This window comes from Serinus canaria, chromosome 2 (genome assembly GCF_022539315.1).
Source record: "Serinus canaria isolate serCan28SL12 chromosome 2, serCan2020, whole genome shotgun sequence".
NCBI lineage: Eukaryota > Metazoa > Chordata > Aves > Passeriformes > Fringillidae > Serinus > Serinus canaria.
The window spans coordinates 30,190,263-30,210,242 of NC_066315.1; the positions used below are offsets into that span (position 1 = coordinate 30,190,263).

Sequence of the window (19,980 nt, forward strand, 5' to 3'; positions counted from 1 at the left end):
GACTAAGATTTTACAGCTAGTCAGTACTTTATGGTGCTGAAAGCATTCTCACTGATAGGTTTCTAAGGTGTTTAGCTGGCACTAGTTCCAAGGTTGGTTATATTAGTGGTGTAGCACAGGTATGGACTGGAAGAGCAAATTCCTTTAATTGCGTGCAAAAGGAAATCTGGATTACTTTTGCTGTGTTTTGTATTTTCTTACCTCTGGGAAGCGTTTCTGGAAGAAGTAAAAACCTTTTACATTTGAGATTAATAGTCCTTTTGGTATAAGTGCTCAGAACCAGTTCTGGGAGCATAGACTCTTGCAGAGTGCCAGCAGGTCCTTTTGACAACTCTCACTGGCTGGTGCAGCTGCCTGCTTTGGTTGGGAAGAGCAAAGATCTGAGATGGAAGATATCACATGTGCACAGTTGTCTATGCAATACAGTAAGTTGCAAGTTCACACAAAATGGAATTAATACTACGGAACTGAGCATGAATTAGCTTTAGGTTTTAGCTTATTTTACTTCATTATACCAGTTTATTTGTCTTAGCCCCCCCCTCACTCCCCAGTTATGATGTGGCAATTCAGTTACACCATGGAAGGAAAAAATAAAAAAAAAAAATCACAAAGCATATTCTGCATTTAAATTTTCTGGTGCATGTGTTTAGCATCCTTTTGAGAGGGGTGTTTTAATGGTACAAGAATTATCTAATATTTTTCAGTCAAAAAATCAGGTATAACTCTGTGTGCATGTGTCTATCTATAAATCCAGAAATTCATGGACTTGGAGCATCCACTGTTCTGACATTTTCAGAGCTTTAGCAGCAGATTTCAGTTATTCTGGATTGTACAATTATAATTATTCCACATTAAAAAAAAAAGGAGAAATTTTTCTGGTCAGGGGTTGGGTATGCCACCCAATGTTACTTGAGAAGTAAATCATCCTGTTATCCATCACTGTCTCCTTCCTGCCATTCTAGCTGTCCAGAGGTACTTTCTGCAGTCCTGTAGAGAGGCAGGAGGTGCACCAGCTCTCCTCAGTTAGAACACACGATGTTTTATTTAACCATCCATCCGTGTTGCGCAGTGACTGTGCCACAAGAATTGCACAAAGATTTTAACTGTAGGCGGTTGTTCATTTATTAATGTAAACACCATGTGCCTTGGATGTGCGAGCACTAAAAATAAAGTTGCAGAGTTAAAAATAGATCTCTGGGAGTACTGAGATGCTGCTTAATCAGAACCAGCTGCAAGCTGTCTAGAAAATGTAAGTTATATGGAGCCAGATGGCTTTTGCCCTTTTTGCTTTAGACAGCATGTAATTTGGGTAACTGCAGCTACAATAATGTATTTTCCTAGTCAAACTGTTTGATAAACATACTTGTTTCGAAGAGACACTTCCAATTACAGAGCCAGTAAAATGTTAATTTATTTTAATATTTCTCCATGTGGGTAAGCCAAAGGAAGGTTACGTAATAACAAACTCAAAGGCATGCACAATTCCTTCTCACAGCTGTATTCAGCAGGAGCTGGATTATGACTATGCATCTTTGTACAGGAGAGCTCTTATTCTGGGAACAATCCTACTGAAAGCAAGGGAAAAAGGATATAAATTAAATTAATAGTGAAGTGATCAGTGGGAGTAGTGTGGAGTCATTTTGCCAGGAGTAGGATATTACACCAAGTACAGGAAGTGTGTCAGAATTATATCAGGCAAGTGCACATCAAACAGCCCATATGATTTCAGGAAGGATTTCTTGCACACTTGCTTAACTGATAGTATTAAAACCAAAACCTCTTCTGAGGCTTGGCAGTTTCCACAATTCACCGGCCCTTGTTAGGGTCCTGAGTTCAGACCACATCTGCACTGGCCTTTATTGTGGGGTACTGACTAGGCTAGGAAGTGGGAAACTGAAGCTCAAGTCTGCTTTCTTTAATTTGAAAGCACTTGGTGTGTGGGGCTTTGATTGGGAGGCTCAAAGGCAAATACCTCAAACTGCAGGATCATCCTAACTCTGTTCTCAAGGTCTACTGGTCTCCATCTGGGGGAAATTGGTGTGAAATTGCAGAGTCTCAGACCATTGTATAAATTGCTGTTCAGTCTTTTACTTCATAGCTGGACTGGTGGTATGATTTTAGGAAAACCTGGGGGAAGCAGGTGGGATACTTGAGGAGTAGCCTCTTTTAGTAATTATTGTAGCAAAAGCCAAGACCTACAAACCTTGCAAGAGAAGCAAGTGACCACCTTGCATCCTTTTTAAGCAAGGATGTCAGATGAAGATGGTTGTGCAGAAGATGCAGAAAACAAGCCTTGGTTTAAGTGAAGGCTTTTGATAGATGGGATTTATTAAGGTGCCTGTTTTACAGGCAGATGTTGCAAATTACTTGCAGTTGGCATAAAGTAGTCATGTTGAGTGATTAAATCTCTCTGTGTCCTTCTCCCATCAGTGTTTTACATTTTCTGTGAAAACTGGATTTAGTTACAGTCTTGATATTCCTTTGATATTCTAGGTTTTTCCCCCCTAATCTTAGCACTGTTAGGTATAATTAAATGAATAATTGAATTTTCTGAATGAAATATTTTTTTCTCTGTAATGTTTTCATTCTATTCAATAAAAATTTTTCTTTCTCTGCCTCATCCAGTCTTCTGCAATTCTTTGGCTTCAATCTCTTCTATGCAAATTGTCATCATCTTAAGCCTCCCGTGAGGAGCCACACAAAAATTCCACCCTGTTTCTGAAGGTAGCACTAGCTGCCTGAACTAGCTTAGTAGTGGGTTGGTAACATGTGTTTGTTTTATTTTCCTAAATGCTTATATTTAAATATATTTACAATGCAAATCTGTCTGAAATTGGTAGTGTGGCATTCTCTCCTCGACTTTAATTCTTTTGCACCTGTCACACCCATGAGTCATGAGATTTTTTTTTTTTTTTTTAGCTGCAAGAAGTAGTTTAATCAGTTCTTTGTGGCCTGTAATTTTCTATACTAATTGATGCCAAGCAGAGTTCTAGTTTACAAGGTTTTTTGGACACATTTCAGTATGAGATTAATTCCTTTTAAAAGTGCTTTGAAAATGCAATTTTTGACTTAAAAAAAAATAAATTTGCTCCTGTTTGGTCTGGTTGATTATTGGCTGAAACTACTAGCGATTTAAGAAGTTGCAAATCTATCCTTGCCTAAGCATGATTGCAGGTTCAATTTACAAGTAGTTCTTAAAATAGTAACACTTAGAGTCAGTTTCTAAGATGTTTTAGACTGAAATCAAATTATAAGAATTTACTAGTTTTTGACAGCAGAAGCGATAAAGCTGTGCAGATGAATTTTTAAGTAGCTGTATACATGACATTCAGTCTTAAATTGATGAGTGCCTGGATTTAGATCATCCCAGCTGTAGGAAAAGCTCTGTGATGATCTGATTGTTCCAGGCTTTCTCACTTAAATATTTTGTCAGTGACCTAAAAATGGTTGCTACTCTATTTGTCTTGGGATAATCATGACCCACTCCTAAACAGGAGAGCAAGTGAGGAAGGGGAAATAAGATCTGAGCCCCTTGGCTAAGACTTCCTTGGAATCTGGTAGAAGAGAAAATGCATTGCTCATCTACTATTTTCTTCCTTTTCACACCTACCTATGGAGGAGATTAAGATGGGACACAGAATTAGCTTTCTGTTGGTTGTGCTGGTCAGCAGAATGGGTATAAGCCAAGATGTATGCTGTACCAGTAAAGATATTTGCAGTACTAAATGGGAGATAGTTATTTTAAAGGAAGGAAAAGCAGGCAGTCATTCTTTTGACCAAATCTAGAGCAAAAAATTGACTTCTGAATTTGGTGATTGTGCTCTAACTTCTAAAATTTCAAGTAATTTCCTTTACAAATGCCTCATGAAATATCTAAATAGTTGACTTAAATGGCATCACAAGGAAGAATTTTTTATCCCAATGTTTTTAGCACAGGACACCTTCCACTAGACCGGAAAACCCTATCCAAACTGGCCTTGAACGCTTCCAGAGTCGGGGCATCCACACCCCTCTGGGCAACCTGTTCCAGTGCCTGACCACCCTCAGTAAATAATTTCTTCCTAATACCTCATCTAAACCTGTCCTCTCTTGTTTTAAGCTGTTAACCCTTGTCCTATCACTGCATGCCCTTTCAGAAGATTGCTGTCAACACTTTAAATATTAGGGTTTTGCTAATCTGGTAATTTTGACTGGAATAGCCTCAGAAGCATTTGCAGGAACAGCCCAACATGGACCCAGCTGGGGGATGGAAGCCCTGAAGGATCCTGCCTGGTGCACAAGTGCAGACAGGTTACTGGGAGGTAGCCTTACCCTTCCTTGCCAAACAGAACCTTCTGTGTCTCTTTTACTTCTTGCTGTGCATGGTCTGAGAGTTATTGTAAGCCAGATAATCTTGGACTTCCCTGCAAAAGATGGATAATTTTAGAATATCTTACTATCTGCTTGAATTTGTACATGAGTTAAAATTAACATATTAATTTGCTGCGTTTAAGATTGCTTTATGCCTACATATGAATAAGGGTTGAACACTGAAAACAACCAATGAGCACAGGTTTCACATACTGCACCTTTTCTTTTTAGATTTTAAGAGTAAAAACCTGTGTTTTCCTGGAAAAGGCTGAATTTCCTATATAAAAATAAACTTTTTTAAACATGGAAATGCTGATTTATTATGGAAGTTTCTAGGCTTAGTTGAAAATCTTCCTCTGTGATTACTTTTAGTATTAGTCTAAAAGGAGATTCTTGTCCTCGTGTTAACACTGATACAAGAAGAGGGAAATTGGTTTACTACAGAAAAAAATTCCAAGTTTAATAATTTAAACACAAATGTCCCCTTTAAAAATAAAATTAGGCAGAAAAAAAAATAAAACTGTAATAAAGGCTCACACTTATTATAGAGGGTCTTGCATACATTATGGGGTGTGCTCTTAAACCTACCAAGGTTTTTCTGCAGGATAACATTTCCAGAATATTTGGGTTGGTTTACACAAGGACAGGAAAAAAATTAATACACGCTAACCAGATTTGAAGCAGATTCATTAAATTGCATTGAAACCTTGTTCAGAATGCTTTCAAAATTAGATTCCTTAATGTAATTTATATTAATTTTTTTGGAGGTGACCTAAGCTGGTTGGAGTAAATTTAATCCTGAATAAGTATCCATAATGGGGTCAAACTAGTTTAACCATGCTTTTTTAAATGTAAGTAAGTCTGGATTGATTTCAAATATTTTGATAATCCTTTTAATTTCTTCTTCATTTAAGATGAAATGTCTAGTACTGCTTTTATACAAGGGTGTTTTGGTGGTTGTGTTGTTTGAACTTTTTGGATTGTTTTCAACTCATTATGTTACTGTAAGCAAAACCATAACTTTTTGATATAAAGTATGTTGGTATCTGTACAGGACCCATTATATCTATTCATAGCTAGTGACCAGGGGACAGATGATATGAGAGTCTCAGGCTAGTTCTTGGAAAAGTGCTGAGCTTTTTATTCCAGCTGGTAATATATTCCCTCCTGTGTAATGTATCTGTTGAAGTGTATGGTTATCTGCTTTTTTGCTAGCTTTCCTTACAACCCTTAGAGTGATACATTTCCCTTTTTGTGTTTGAAAGGACGTTGAGCTTATGGCAGAATTTGCTGAGTGATTTCCATATCATTTGTCACAAAAAAAATTAGGAAAAAAAAAAAATCTGTGAAGTTCAGTAAATGAAATATTTTAATATTACTTAGGGTGGATGTATGGGTACTAATTACTCTCCAAACTAATTAACACTGAATAAATTTTTAATTAATCAGAGTTTTCCTCAAATATGTATCTTCAAGCAAAAAAAAAAAATCCCCATACTTCTTTAATATTCTTATTTTTTAAAAAGAAGGAAATACCACAAAAATCAGTGTGGGCTTCTTCTTTGTTACTTCTTTTACCACTGAGAATCAAGATATTATGTTAGTGATGGAAAAGTGTCATTATGTTAGTGATGGAAAAGGCCTTTTCTGGCCTTTTCTATATATGCTAAATAATTTAATTTTCAGCCGTTTTATTTTGGCATTTTAATATTTGATTTGTAGCTAACTTCATTAACTGTGATGGTCTGTGTGAACATATTAATTCTGTGTGTACTAAAAGCAGTAGCTTTTAGTTCTAGGTCTGTTTCTGAGTGCTCTTCCACTCTCTGTGTACCTTTATGTATGTAAAGCTTTACATGTCTGAATGAATGATTGTTGCCACTTTTCCTGTCAGAAATAAAATGTCTGATGCATCTGACAGGTCTTTTATCTTTTTTTACATAGAAGATATCTGTGAGGAAAGAGGGGCAAAAGGAGAGTGCATGAAAGCTCACACAGTTGTAGTACCCACAAAGTCTTCTCAGTCCTGAGTAACACTAAGACATACCTGTGGCCCTCATCTTTCTTAAATCATAAATATTCGACAATTGTAGGATTTTTTTATCCCATGTTATTGTGTATTTGGCTTGTTTGTGAAGAAGTTGTAATAGTTTGCTTTATTTTTGGATATTTGAAAATTATTGTTGCTATTCCTGGACAGAAAGGCATTGTGAGCCCAGTTGGTGCTTAGCTGATGCCTGTATCCTTAGGAATTCTCATTTCCAAGCTGCTACACTAATACTCCTCTACATTCTCCCTCATGTTATAATAATCATATTGAAGTCTCATTGCAATTTTCTGTGCTCAGTATGTGTTCAAAAGATTTATTTGAATTTCTATCCTGAATAAATTAAAATAATTATGTTGGGGAAATGGTTTCACAGGGCTTGAGTTTTCGTATCTTTCAATTCCTGCATACTTATATTCTAATCTGCTGGAAATGCCAAAAATTTAAAGGTAAAAGAAATGCAAATACTTCTTAAACATGCATTTAACATGTCTCCTGGATGCTTGAAGAGATAAACTACTTAGGCACCCATAATCAAACTCAAATGTTTGAATTTTCTCACACCAATGTACTATTTTTTTTTCTATTGATAGATTTCTTTACCAAAAAATGCAAGACTTGCAGGAGTTAACAATATTGATCAGGGTTATATAACAGTAGGCTGAATATGAATTTACAAGAAATTAGTTTTCTCTAGGTGAAAAACTAAATCTAGTTTGTGATGTAGAAACATACACTTAGAATGAATATATTCATACTTTATCAATAAATGTGTCATTCAAACTCCTAATACTTCTTTGCATGCCAAACTATGTTTCTGGTATCTGCTGAATAGCTTGTGATTGACAAATTCTTGGATTATTTCAATGTGAATGTAGGACTGTGAGAAAGATGCTTTCCTTAATAAGCAATATTAATTTCCTGAAACATTTGCTTTACATTACAAGGTTTTTAAATAATATATGCAAGAAATGTGAAGTACTTTGGGTTTGTGGTTTGATTTTTTTACAGCATAAGAGATGCAATCACAATAATGTGTAACATAGGGGTTGAAACAGCACATATCCTAGATATGTGATAGATCAGGCTCTCATCTGAAGAACTGTTCATTTTCATAGCAGGCCAGAATTTATGTAAAGTCAAAGATCCTGAAGTGCTGTCCTATAAGAATCTGAAAGTTTTGCTGTATTTTCAGAATTTTAAAGAGCCAGCAGAGCTGGACAACAAAATCACTGAGGATCAGTTCTAGTAAGCCACAAGAGTGAATCCCAGACAGGTGAATTAAAAAATGATTAAAATATTCTAATGAGTTTTCTTTGTTGTTTTTGTTTGTTTGTTTGTTTGTTTCATTTGTTTGGCTTTGTTTGATAACTCAAGCACATGGAATTAGCCAGCTCTGGAGGTATTTTGCAGTCTGCTTTTGGCCAAATTAATGTTTTAGGTGTCAGATGTCAGGGTTTTGACTGGCAGCCATAAACACAGCCAGGTCCTTTGCCAGCTGTGGTGGGTAGATCCTTACTGATCCTTACTGGATACCAGGTGCCCACCAAAGCTGCCCTATCCCTCCCCTCCCTGGCTTGTCAGGAGAGGGAAAATACAGTGAAAGGCTGGTGCACAGAGATAAAGGCAGGGAGAGATCACTCAGCAGTGACTGTCATAGTCAAATCTGACTTAGAGAAATTAAATTATTCCTGGTCACACCAGAACAGAATAATGAGAAAGTAAACCCCAAACCTCAGCTGCTCCAGCTTGGCTCCTCTCTCCAAGCTCCACAGGTGCTGCCAGGAGCCTGCTCCAGCATGGGCTTCCTCTGGGTACCTAAGGGTGTCAAGGGAAGCTGGTAGGGAACAGGTTGAAAATAAAGGAAGGGTTACCTTTTTTTTTAATTTTTTTTTTTTTTAATATTGTAAGCAATGGAGTGTAAGCAAGTACCTAAGGGATTGAAAGCAAGTACCTAAGGAGAAATTCCTGAAGGTTTTTTAGCATACCACAATCATATCTGCCTCAAGAAGTTCTTTGGTAAGGGTTTGGACTCTTGAAGGTTATTTGGGGGAGCATCACATATGTCCTATTGTTGATTTTCCCTGGACACCTGCTTGAGAATACTGATAAAGCTAAGATATTGGTCTTACCTTATATTTCATCTAACAACCAGTTGGAGTTTTAGTATATTTCTGCTGACTTCTTAATTCTTAAACTAAGAGGTTTTGCAGTTAATTTTAAAATTTTTTTAAAGAAAAAAATATAATGTGATTTTGGCTCATCTTCACTGAAAGGAAAGTGACACAGTATTATCAAGGTATTTGAAGGAAGGCTCTGTTAGGTACACAGCTTCATCTCTTTTGAATAATTAATAATTTCAATGACTGAACTTTAGCTCTTTCAAGCTACGGACCAAAATACTTTTGAAAAAAAAGGCAGTCAGAAATGTCAGTCTAGAGATTTTTGATTTTTTTTTTTCAATAAAATGCACTAAATTCAAATAAGCTTTGTTCCAAGCATGTCTGATGTATACTGAGGTAGCATTGTTCAGTTGTTTTCCATATTTTTATTCTTTTATGAATTTTCAGGTGGACCCATTTCAGTCTACAACATCATTCATGTACATGTAGACAAATATCTGCTGCTAAATAGATTTTTGAGTTCCCTTTTTGTTGGTAAAATACATCATCATCATGTGACCAGCAAACTCAACAGTGTTAAAGAAGTTTTTCTTAACTACCTATTAATGTCTAGTTCTGAAAAGACTTATTCTGCTAGCCAGCACTGCTACAGCAGCAAAAACAGAGTGTGTTAACCTCATGCTTCTGTGAAAAGAGAGCAGGCTAATTTCCCACTGGGAAACAGAGATGGGCAAGGAATGCTCCATATCTGTGTGGCTGCACGTGGTTTAATGCTGGTGATGAAGTGATAGTGGCCCTGCTGTGCTGGGATGTGTTGCAGCTGACTCCCAGGCAGATAAATTGCTACAATAGGTTTGTAGGAGAGAGTGGATTTCTGAAGACTGAATCAACATGATGACTACACTTTTTTTGCTTTTGTTCTGATGGCTTTAAGTAAGCCGAGTAATTTACTTACCAGCAGCATGTGGAATGCTGTGGAGTGTGGAAAAGGAAAACAGAAGGTCAGTACATTACTGCTGTCCCTCCCTGCCTCCCAGTGAACAGCCCCAACTTCCTTCTGAGAGCTTCTTGCATCCACACTGTGCAACATGGAGCTCTGCTGAGCAGGGAGAGCTCCACGTTACCAACCAACATGGAAAACTCTGCAAAAGTAGCTTCTAGAATAGCTAAAGTTGATAGGACCAGCTAATGATAGGATGGGTTTAAAAGTACAGTTTTATTTCTGGTAAATGTGAGCCTAACACCTGCACTGCTCAGACCTTCTCATTTTATTCTTCCTGGAGCACTTGAAGACATATTCCTGCTCTCAGGCCTTTTAGTGCTTCCCAGCTGGAGGCTGCTTCCCTTACAACTCATTTATGTCCTGGCAGTTTTACTTAATGGTCACAAACAATTAAGGATCATTTTTCTGTGGATAATAATTGCCATGCCTGAGGATTATAGGGAAAATAGATTAAAAACCATTGACATTAAAAAGTGGTAAGATGTGCTCAAGGAAATGTAAGTTCACAATGTTTCATAGATTGCTTATTCATCTTGTCTGTCCAGAAACAACACTGTGTGATGAATCAGCCTCATTTGCACTCAATTTTTAGACTTCCAAAACAATTTTTTTTCCCTGTAGCTTTAAGCAGTTCTTGAAAGTAGTGTGTTGCTTCTCAAAGTCCCCAGACAAATGGATTTATCAGGACAGAGATTTTATAGCTTCCTGAGGGAGGAGTTACAGAGGAAGGTCAGTGGCCCGAAGTCACCAAGCTTAGCAAATCTATTTTAGGCTTAAAATATTATAAAATTCAGATTCAATATATTTTGAAGGTTAAAATTATTTTTATTTTTAGAATTTTAATTTTTTTTTAGATTAGAAGCTATTTGCATCCCTATATGATGAATTTCTGGTTCTGTGACTTTAGCATGATTGAGTAGAATGTTACAAATAATGTGAATAAACAAATAAGATTTTTATCATGAATGTATTACTTTATATTATTAAACTCCTTGTAATGTGGTGTAAAATAGTTTTCCATGACAGAAGAGAAGGCAATAAATGGTTGGTAAGAAATTTATTCATACTTTGAATGAAAATCAACTAGGTTTTAGCCAGACTAAGGTATCCTGCTAAATTTCTGTTTTTTCCTTATCTTTACAAATTTTAATCTATCCTGATGATCAAAATGGAGAGGAGGATTATCAATTTGTTTTTTACAGCACGTAGGAAACAAGCTGCTGCTTCATTTTGAAGAATACTGAAATATTTTATTTCTATATGAAGTGTGTGGGGTGTCTCTATTTTAAGTAATACATAGCAAACCCCACATAACTCTGTGATTGCAATCAGTTACTTCTAAAGATAAAATGAGGCTTTTTGTTGCTGAATGGTATGTCTTGTACAGTCATATTTGATTGAGGGAGGGAGGTGGCATTGGTGTGCTAATGACAACAGCTAATGCAAAAATGTTCTTGAAGAGGTAGTACTGTAGCATGGCTAAAAAATTTCAAAATTGCAGAACATCTGAATGGCAATTAGTGAAGCAATGGTAATTAATGGAAAACATTTGAAATTTTAAGTTGTAGCTGAGTGTGTCTTATCAAAGCTTAGAAAGATGCCTATCACATTTGTGAACTGGGCTGTGAAATCTTGTGAATGTTTAACAATCTCTTATATCCACTCTTTACTGACACAGTTGTGTAATTTGGGCCACTACTATTTTCCATTCAGAAATACTTAAAATAACAAAAGAAGTCATCAGAGTTACTAAGAGGTAGGATATGATACTGTTCCTGTCTGAAGGATTTCTACCAGAGGGGAAATGTGCAAAAACTTATATTTTTTCCTCTCCTCCATCTCCTCCAGTCAATTGGGGACTGGTAAACAACTGGTTTTGTTTCCCTCTCCCAAAGCAAGCCCAAGTTCAGTGGAGGAGGTACAGGCTTCATTAGGTAGTCTTTTTCTCTGCCATTAAAGTAACATGGAAACTAGCCAAAAAGGCACTAAGTTTATCTGAAGTAACACTTGCAGCTTTGTGGAAGTATGCAGCTGAGTAATAGTACAAAAATAGCAAGTTATTTTGAGGAAGAGCATATCTTCTGTAACAATGAGAAATTGGTATACAGATAAAAGAAATTATGGATCTAAATATAAATTTCAGGTGAGAAAGATCTGTGGCTTAGTGCTGTGAAGTTTTCTGTAGATGCAGCCATTAAAAGTTGTTTAATGCTCATTTTTCTAACATAGTTATTTAAAGATGTGCCATCATTGGTAAATTGCTGTACTGCCTTAGGGGTGCATATTTTGTTGTCTGTAGCAGTACAGATAATAGGCACTTTTATATTCCAGTGCACACTCAGATACAGGGTACCACACAGTGATAATTGCAGAGGTTTTTTTCCTTACAAGAAAGGTACATTGCAGAGCCATGAGGTTTGCTTACTATTTAAAAACACTGACAGCCAAATGCAGCTGTCTCCTGTTAGAATTAAAAATTAAGACAACACTGAAAGAGATTTTCAGGTGACTTGAGGAAGCAGTTAGGTGTATATGCTTAGACAGTGGAAAACAATTCCAGTACCATCACTTGTGCAGCATAATTTAAAATTTTTCATGGTTCGTCAAATAATAGGAAAGTTTGTTTAGAAGACAGAAAGTACTGAAAGTGTTTTGATGAATAAAATTTTTCCTCATAGTAGTTGCTCTATTTCATGGAAGAGATTAACTTCTTTATAGCAATATGAAGTGTGCATCAGGTCCCTCAAGATCTTTACCTTTAAATGCTTCTGCATCTGCATTTTTTGTTTAAGCTTCCCCTTAAACAATTAGAGATTAACATATGTAAAAGTCATAGTGATGAGCAGAATAAGAGATTAGAAGATTAAGCTGCAGTTAGATGTTGAATAACTAGAACCTAAGGCATTACCAACTAAAATCTACGTCAAGCTCTGCATGATGTAAAGCTGACTGAATAGACTGAGCTGATTGAGCTTTGAAAGCCTCAAAAGTATTACATAAAATAAAATCTTCATTGTTAAAATTCTACTTTTCAGGAGGTACCAGTTAGAAAATATTATATATCCTATACCTTAGGATAGTCTTGGCAAAACAAAAATCAGTTCTTATTGGGTTTTGGGTGTTTTTTGTCTTTTCTGAGCCACTTGCACTTCAAAAATCAACATGCTATTTGCTGTCTATAAGAAAGGCACGATCCTGCACAACTTCTGTTTCAGAAGAGGAAAGATGTTGGCAAAGGAGAAACATACAGAATTCAGGACTCATATAATCACTCAATGTATGTATTTTTACCTTGTTTGTCTTCCTCCCTTTCTCCTAATCATTGATTAACCAGCCTTACCTCAATGTACTACAAAGTACCTGTGCTGTTATTCCTGGGGAGGAATGAGGAGAACATGTTCCAAAAGGAAAAGGTTCCAAAATTGAGACAAAAAAATATTGAGAAACCAGGAGAAAATGCTAAGAAAGAAATCCTTATGAGATTTTCATCCTCTGGATTTTTTTTTCCCATATATTTTTTCGGTACTACTGAAGATATTGAGACAAAGTAAATATAGTAGCTTTAGCTCTTGCCTTTACAATTCCCTGAAAAAGAGGGATCACTTTCCTCTGAGCCAGCAGGCATCACTGCATCTAAAATAGTGCCAAAAAAGGGAAGTAAAGGAGGTCAGGTAGTATTTCTGCTGCTAAAACTTTAATGCACAAATTTGTATTTGGTGCTTGGAGCTGCTTTCTAGAAATGAAAGTTAAAGAAATCCTAGTGATTTTCATGATCTTTATGTCTGGGATCTGTTTCAGGGGTACTTACTGGTATGTTCTGCAGTTCCTGGCTGGGCTATTTACCCTGGTTTATTTTCTTTGTAACTAAGGCTGCAGAGGAATAGCTCATACATGTCCAGATCTCATCCAATTCTTCAGATGGAGCCTGGAAACTTAAATGATAGGTAAATTAAGGCATGAAGGCAAGAGAATACAAAAATATCACCACTACAACTGTGAAATCTGGGTGTTTAGGGAGCAGTCCTGTTGAGGCATTCTGGCCAAAATCAACAGTTGGAATATTGAGTTTGGAGAGAAATTGGAAGACACTTTTCTTTAATGAAGGAGAACAAAGTGTTTTGTATCGTGCTCCCTTTGTAGAGATGTTCCTAGTGCTCTATTTTACTTGTTTATTCCTGTGATTTTAAAAAAAGCTCCTCACAAAATGCTCCTCATTTGGAGCTTTGTGCATCCATGCCATATGTTAAAAACATGATAAAGAATAGTTGTAGAGTCACTTCAGCAACACTTATCTTTTATCTTTCTCTGCACCCACACTGAAATAACAGACTTATAGTCTGTGATTTTCTGCACCATTTTTTTCCTCCTGCAGACATAAACTTACTGGCTATACCAGGTCAACAGTTTTCAAATTGACCAGAGAGTTTCTATTTCTATTTTATTTTTCTGACTCACAGTTTAAGAATCTATATTTAGGTTCTTTAAACCACTGGACTGGTATATCTGGAGTACATAAACTAGGCACTGAAGCCTTAATAGTGACTAAAAGTGAGTACAAAAAAATCACTATGAGTTTTTTGAAGTACTGCCACAAGCACCAGTTCTGTAACACATTTTATGCCATTTTTCATATTTTCAGTGTGTCATTTAGAAGTGAAAGGAAATTCTAAGAGGATTTTGGGAGCCAACTTTAGTCCTTCTAAATTTGTTTGAAAAGAGTAGTCTTCAAGGAGAAATAATACCCAATTTGGCTTATACATGCTAATATCTTGGCTTATTTCCATATCTGCTGCATACTCCAAAATGTGAAAGAGGGAAAAAGTTCTTATCCTGTTTGATCTAATTTTGTTTAAAGTATTTTCACTTTGAGCATCCTGTGACAGTCATTTTTAGCAATGGAATCAAAGGTGGACTTATTGCTTGATTTTTTTTTTTTCTTCAAAATGACATAAAAGGAAGTGACTAAATCATGTGTCATGAAGTACAATGTGTGTTTAAGCATGGAGAACCCAGAGCTATTACACAAAATGTTACAAAAGGTGGTGTAATTTCACATGAAAATGCTTCTGGGCAAATACAAATCTCATAATTTTCATTGAAAAATAATAACCACAGCATGTCAGGTAGAACATGTCATCAGTGGTTTGCTCTTGTGCATAAGGTGCTGATCTCTCTGTGTTTTGATTGATGTGTGAGAAAATGTCCCCAAAATACTCATTTAATAATTTAATACTCATTTAATTTAATACTCATTTTGTAAATGAGTATTAAATTTCAAAGGAGTGTTTTACTTCAGATGTCAATCCTTTGTGGCAGCTTCATTTATCTTGCTTGGGTCTTCTTTAAGTCAATCTGTGAACAATGGCCCAGATCACAAAATCAAAGGTAATGGAGTATTGGACTGTAAGAGAAAACTTTGTCTAGGAAAGACCTAAAATCACTTTGAAAGTTCCAGCATGCTCAGAGTCTTTTCACAAAGCAGGAATCCATGAGGTAAGAACAAATATGTACAAAATGAGTTTCTTTTCTGGCTGTGGAGCATGGGTAGCATAAGAATGTAGAGAGATACTGCTTTGTGACTTTCACTCATGGAGGAGGCAGTGCTGAACCTTCTTGGAGTGACTCCATCCAGGAACAGCTTGAGGGGCCTGTACCAGCAGTGATCCAGACATCAGTTACATTTGTCTCCTAGTCTCTGAAAATAAGCCATCTTTCTAAAGTAAATTTACTCCTTGTGTAACCCTACACACGATAAAAAGCATTCTCATTTAATTTAGTGCTTGTTTAGTCTCAGAGTCTTTGTGTGTTGAAGAAGCTTCAAGGTGTTCCCAAAAAGGAAAGCTGGCATTGATTCTCTTGGGATGTGTATCATTCTCAAGCTTTCCTCTGGTGGAGCTCGTGTCCTCAGGATGCCTGGACTCTGGGAACAGGGAGACTGGAAGGGTTTCAAAAACTTCCAGAAAACCAAACTCCTCTGGGTAGCTGCAGGGCTATACTGTAGCATGTGCTACTCATGTTGGATGTGCAGTCCTGGCATTGTAAAATTAATTTAGGAGTGTTTTCAGTCCATTGAATAGACCAAAATGTTAAGGTCAGTTTTTAAAAGATGCCATTTCTGTTTTGTTCATATGAAGACTTTTTTTAGATTCTGCTCTTCCCCCCCTGCCCCCATTATGCAAAGATGTTTTTAAGAAACAGCTTAGGGAAATGAAACAAGCTGTCCATATTTGTAAAAGTTACACTTCCTCATGGAATTTCAGTAATGTATAACAACTGGTCTAAATGGGGATCATAGCAGCTTAGATTTTTCTTTTGTTACTATTTTACATACGAAGGAGGACTGCAATGATTTCCCACGAGAGCAAGGATGACATAGTTAACAATCATGCTGGAAGAAAAATAGATACCTAATGTAGAAAAAATGTCTGAGTTTATAGTGTTTTGTCTTTTAAAATGAAACATGGAGGGTTTTTTTTCTGCTGCAATGGTGTTCACCTAGTAGAAACACCTGACCAAACAGAGCAACATTTGAACAGTGTAGAAGTAGATTGACTGGAGGGGTAGACACTGTAGTTGACTATTCCAAAATTTGTGAGTTGCCTGGATGTCTGGAATGTTTGCCATGTGGTATTAGTTATGCATATTGTGACCAATGGAAACAGCTTTATGCACTAGCTCTGGTGCAGTAATTTTTATTTGCTATCAGTGTTTAAAGTGTTTAGTATTTCTTGATAAGCCACTGTACAAATGAATGCCAAGATTTTGGCAGATACTGAAAGGAGTTTTTAATTAATTCTTCTAGAGCTGAAGGTAGTATTTTCTTTATATGATGCAATCTGGCAATTTATCTCTGTTTTGTTATTTAAGTAACTGTCTCATGCTGTTCTATAATCTGCAGAAAGGCACAAGCAGATTGAGAGGAGACTCACAGTCAGTGTGTGCTAATAGAATATCCAACATGGTTTCTCTGATGAGTTCTGAGGACCCTAAATTTGTGGATTTTCATGAAAAATGTTGAAGGCTTTTCATGGAAGTTTGAATTATAGGTTGTTTATTTAGTAGCTAAAGATAGTTGCAGGCTGAGAGTTGGGGCTGTTCAGCCTGGTGAGGAGAAGGCTCCAGGGAGATTTTAGAGCAGCTTTCCAGTACTTGAAAGAGTAGGCTGGAGAGGAACTTTTTACAAGAGCATATAGTGATAGGACAAGGGGAAATGGATGTGAGCCGAAGGAGGGCAGATTCAGATTAGGTGCTAAGAAGAAATTCTTAACTGTGAGGGTGGTGAGGCACTGGAACACGTTGCCCACAGAAGTTGTGGACCCCCATCCTGCAGTGTTCAGGGCAAGGCTGAGTGAAGCTCTGAGCAGCCTGATCAAGTGAAAGGTGACCCTGGATAAAAACACACCCACCTGCCCACATCCAATTTCCTTGAATATGTGTAGGGGAAAGCTGTCAAAGCTGCTCCACAGCCTAAGAGTCCTTTGCAGCAGTGCAATCATTACTAGTGAGGAAAAATCTGTCCTTAAGCTAAAAGACAGTTTGGGCATTGAGATGCAATGGTTACAGATGAGCTGTGAAATGGTCTGTGTGAACTACTCCTATGTATATGTTGAATTTCCATAAATGCTTTGACCATCAGGTAAGTGAACCTATGGACACAATATCTTGATAGAGAGGTATGGGAAATATACAGCAGTGATAGTATGATGTATTTATCAATGTGATGAATTTGCTTAATATACCAGGAAATTGCAAAAAAACCAGGTAGCATCACCTAATCCACATTTCTACTCCTGCTGAGTAAAGTAGTTTTTAACAATTACATGAGTTACATTTTTAACAGGTTTTGGAGGATCCTGTTTTCCCCTGTTTTTCCAGAGTTGTTTTTTCATGTCACTTCTCTTGATTCCACAGAGTCTGCTCAGTAACTAAATATTGTAGAAGTTAATGGTACTATTGTCAAGTCTTTTGTGCTGTCAAGCTACAGCAAATGGGGCTTGGTGATATCCAGTTGAATGCCAAGTTACTGGGAGATGCAGCACTAATACTGTTAGAATTGACCTGTGGAAGAAGATGGCAATATTTCTGTGACAGACTTTTGTGGGTACATTCAAAGTTCTTACAAAATGTAGTTTCTCTATAGGGTTAGAAGGACAATGCCAATGGATGGAAGAAAGAAATGTGAGAGAAAGTGAAGTATGGCATGTTCTTGCTGCCATGTGGCCAGGCCATTCCTTCATGAGAGCAGGAGAGCTTCTGTAGCCTGCTGACTGGGAGTGGTGTGTGGAGGATGGAGAGGGACACAGAGAGTGCAGCTCCTCCTGGCCTCAGTCACATGTTGACTTTTGGATGTGAGGGGTTTTTTTTGGTAGGGAGAGAAGTGGAACTTTGGTCTAGTTTATGATTTATCTCAAGTGCGCAAACCTCTGGGTGTAGGCACTGAATCTCTGATGTGCTTTACACACACCACAGGAAAACACTGAGTGGCCATAAGACCACAAAGGTAAAGATAACTTGAGCTCTTTCTGTGGCTCAGCTTTAACCAACTCATCTTAATCCATTTGATTTTATTGCACAGAAGCAAAAACGAAATATCTTGTTTATTTGTTTTTTTCTACTGCTGCTAAAAGTGGAGATTGTTGGTGTTTAAAGGAGCTCACTAAAGGAGGACACTGAGGTTGTGTTAATTCTTTCAGAGTTCCTTTAATGTGTGGTGTTAAACATAATGTATTAGGAAAAAAAACATGACTCAGCAGTGAAATTAAAATTTTAAATAGGTTCCACAGAACCCAATTGTAACTTGAAGTGAAGAAGCATGTATGAAAATATGCTAGCCAATATGGCTTTAAGGTAAAAATTAAACATATTAATTTTAAAAACAGTATGTAATTTTTGCTTCTTTTCTGTCTCTTGTTACCCTTGGTCACTTGAAGTGACTATAAAATACAGATTTTTTTTTTTTTTTTTGTTAGATAGCATCCTCCCTTCAGGTACAGATGCATAAGTATCTAAACAAAATCTCCTGTCCCTTGACTGAAAATCAGCTTGATTTGGGCTGTTAGTAATTTGACTAATGATATATAGAGATAATTTATTCTTCCCTTCCCACTAGTGCAGAATGTTATCTTCAGTCAAAGCAGCAATGAGAAAAACTACTGTTAAGTAGATTTTTGGTTGTGATTTTGTTTTTAATTTTCCCTCTAAGTAAACAGAGATTACCCTGCTTGGATATGGTATCTAGTATTTATTTTGAATATAGGTATTGAACATCTGGTTTGAAACACGAATAATCCTCCGAAGGTGTTGTCATACTTCCTTTGGTTTTGTTTTTGAAAAAATAAACACAATTAAGAACTGGGCTAGTGAGCGGCATTATGATCCCACAGAGGTAGGTACTGCTGTAAGAAGTGGGAGGGAATAACAGAACCAGCCAGTTGACTAACCACTTCCCTTCATTGTTGCTTTTAATATCAGAACAGCCTTGCTAGCTTTCTAAACCACCATGAGTTACACTAGAGAGACCATGTACACCTTAACTGGTAAGTTCCTTTCATTTTAGATCTAAATTGAAAGTTGAATTGAAAGCAATCCTCAGTGGCTAAAAACTGAGTGAGATGTATTGCTTTCTGTTATTATATCATAACCATTAAAAAATTATCTACTATATTGTTAAAAGTAAATCTGGACACATACCTGCCTGAGCAACAAACTTCATGCAGGGTCAGGAGGATATATTCACCTGACAAATTATGAACTACTTACCAAAATAACAATAATAATAACAGTTGAAAAAACAATGTATGTTTGTAAGGTCTGCAAAGGGGGTTGTTTTTCGAATGAGTTGAGAGATGAACATCCATTTCTCTCACAAGTACTGTATCTTGTGCTCTGCTGTCCTTCACAAGCTGAAGCCATTTATGTTGGTTGCTATTTGGAAGATTCGTCTTTGATGGTTTCTGTTACAGGTTCTGGTAGTAATAATTAATAAACTTTAAAGTCCTAAATAATAGGCTAAATAAACAAGTAAATATGTTTTAGTATGGCATAGTTCCACTTTTAAATGCACTAAACAGCCTGAAGTTAGGATATCTGACAGTGGAGATGTAAAGTCAAGGCTAAAATAAGCTTGGTTTGTGATTGTTGTGCTCAAAAACTGTCAATCAGCCATGAAGTCTGTAATAAGTTCAAGCCTGATGTCTTGGCAGCATGCAGTGGAAGGTTCTGGCCTGTATTTACTGCTCTGAATGGGAATTAGATTGGGTTCTTAGTAGCCAAAAGTTGTAACAGGGGTTTTACTTGCTACAGCTACTTATTTTTGTCATACTGATCATGTGTCTGATGTGGCTAAATATACCCCAGGACTAGGGAAGGGCACATCAGTTCAGAATCTGTTTTATTGCAGTCATTCAGTGGGATGACCTAACTTCTGTTGTCACTATATTTTTTACTTGATAGTTTTA

General features: G+C 36.7%; 1 protein-coding gene across 3 annotated transcripts in view; it reads left to right on the forward strand.

Moving 5' to 3' along the window:
• HDAC9 (histone deacetylase 9) overlaps positions 1-19,980 on the forward strand; it is a 270,346-nt gene that overhangs the window by 45,354 nt on the left and 205,012 nt on the right. Inside the window, exon 1 of one of the 3 annotated variants that reach the window (XM_050971714.1) lies at positions 18,995-19,059. The exons of the other annotated variants lie outside the window; for them this stretch is intronic. Coding sequence (XP_050827671.1) covers positions 19,023-19,059 — 37 coding nt within the window. The 5' untranslated portion in view covers positions 18,995-19,022. Of the gene's footprint in view, positions 1-18,994; positions 19,060-19,980 lie in introns of those variants that run through there. 3 annotated transcript variants of the gene reach the window in all.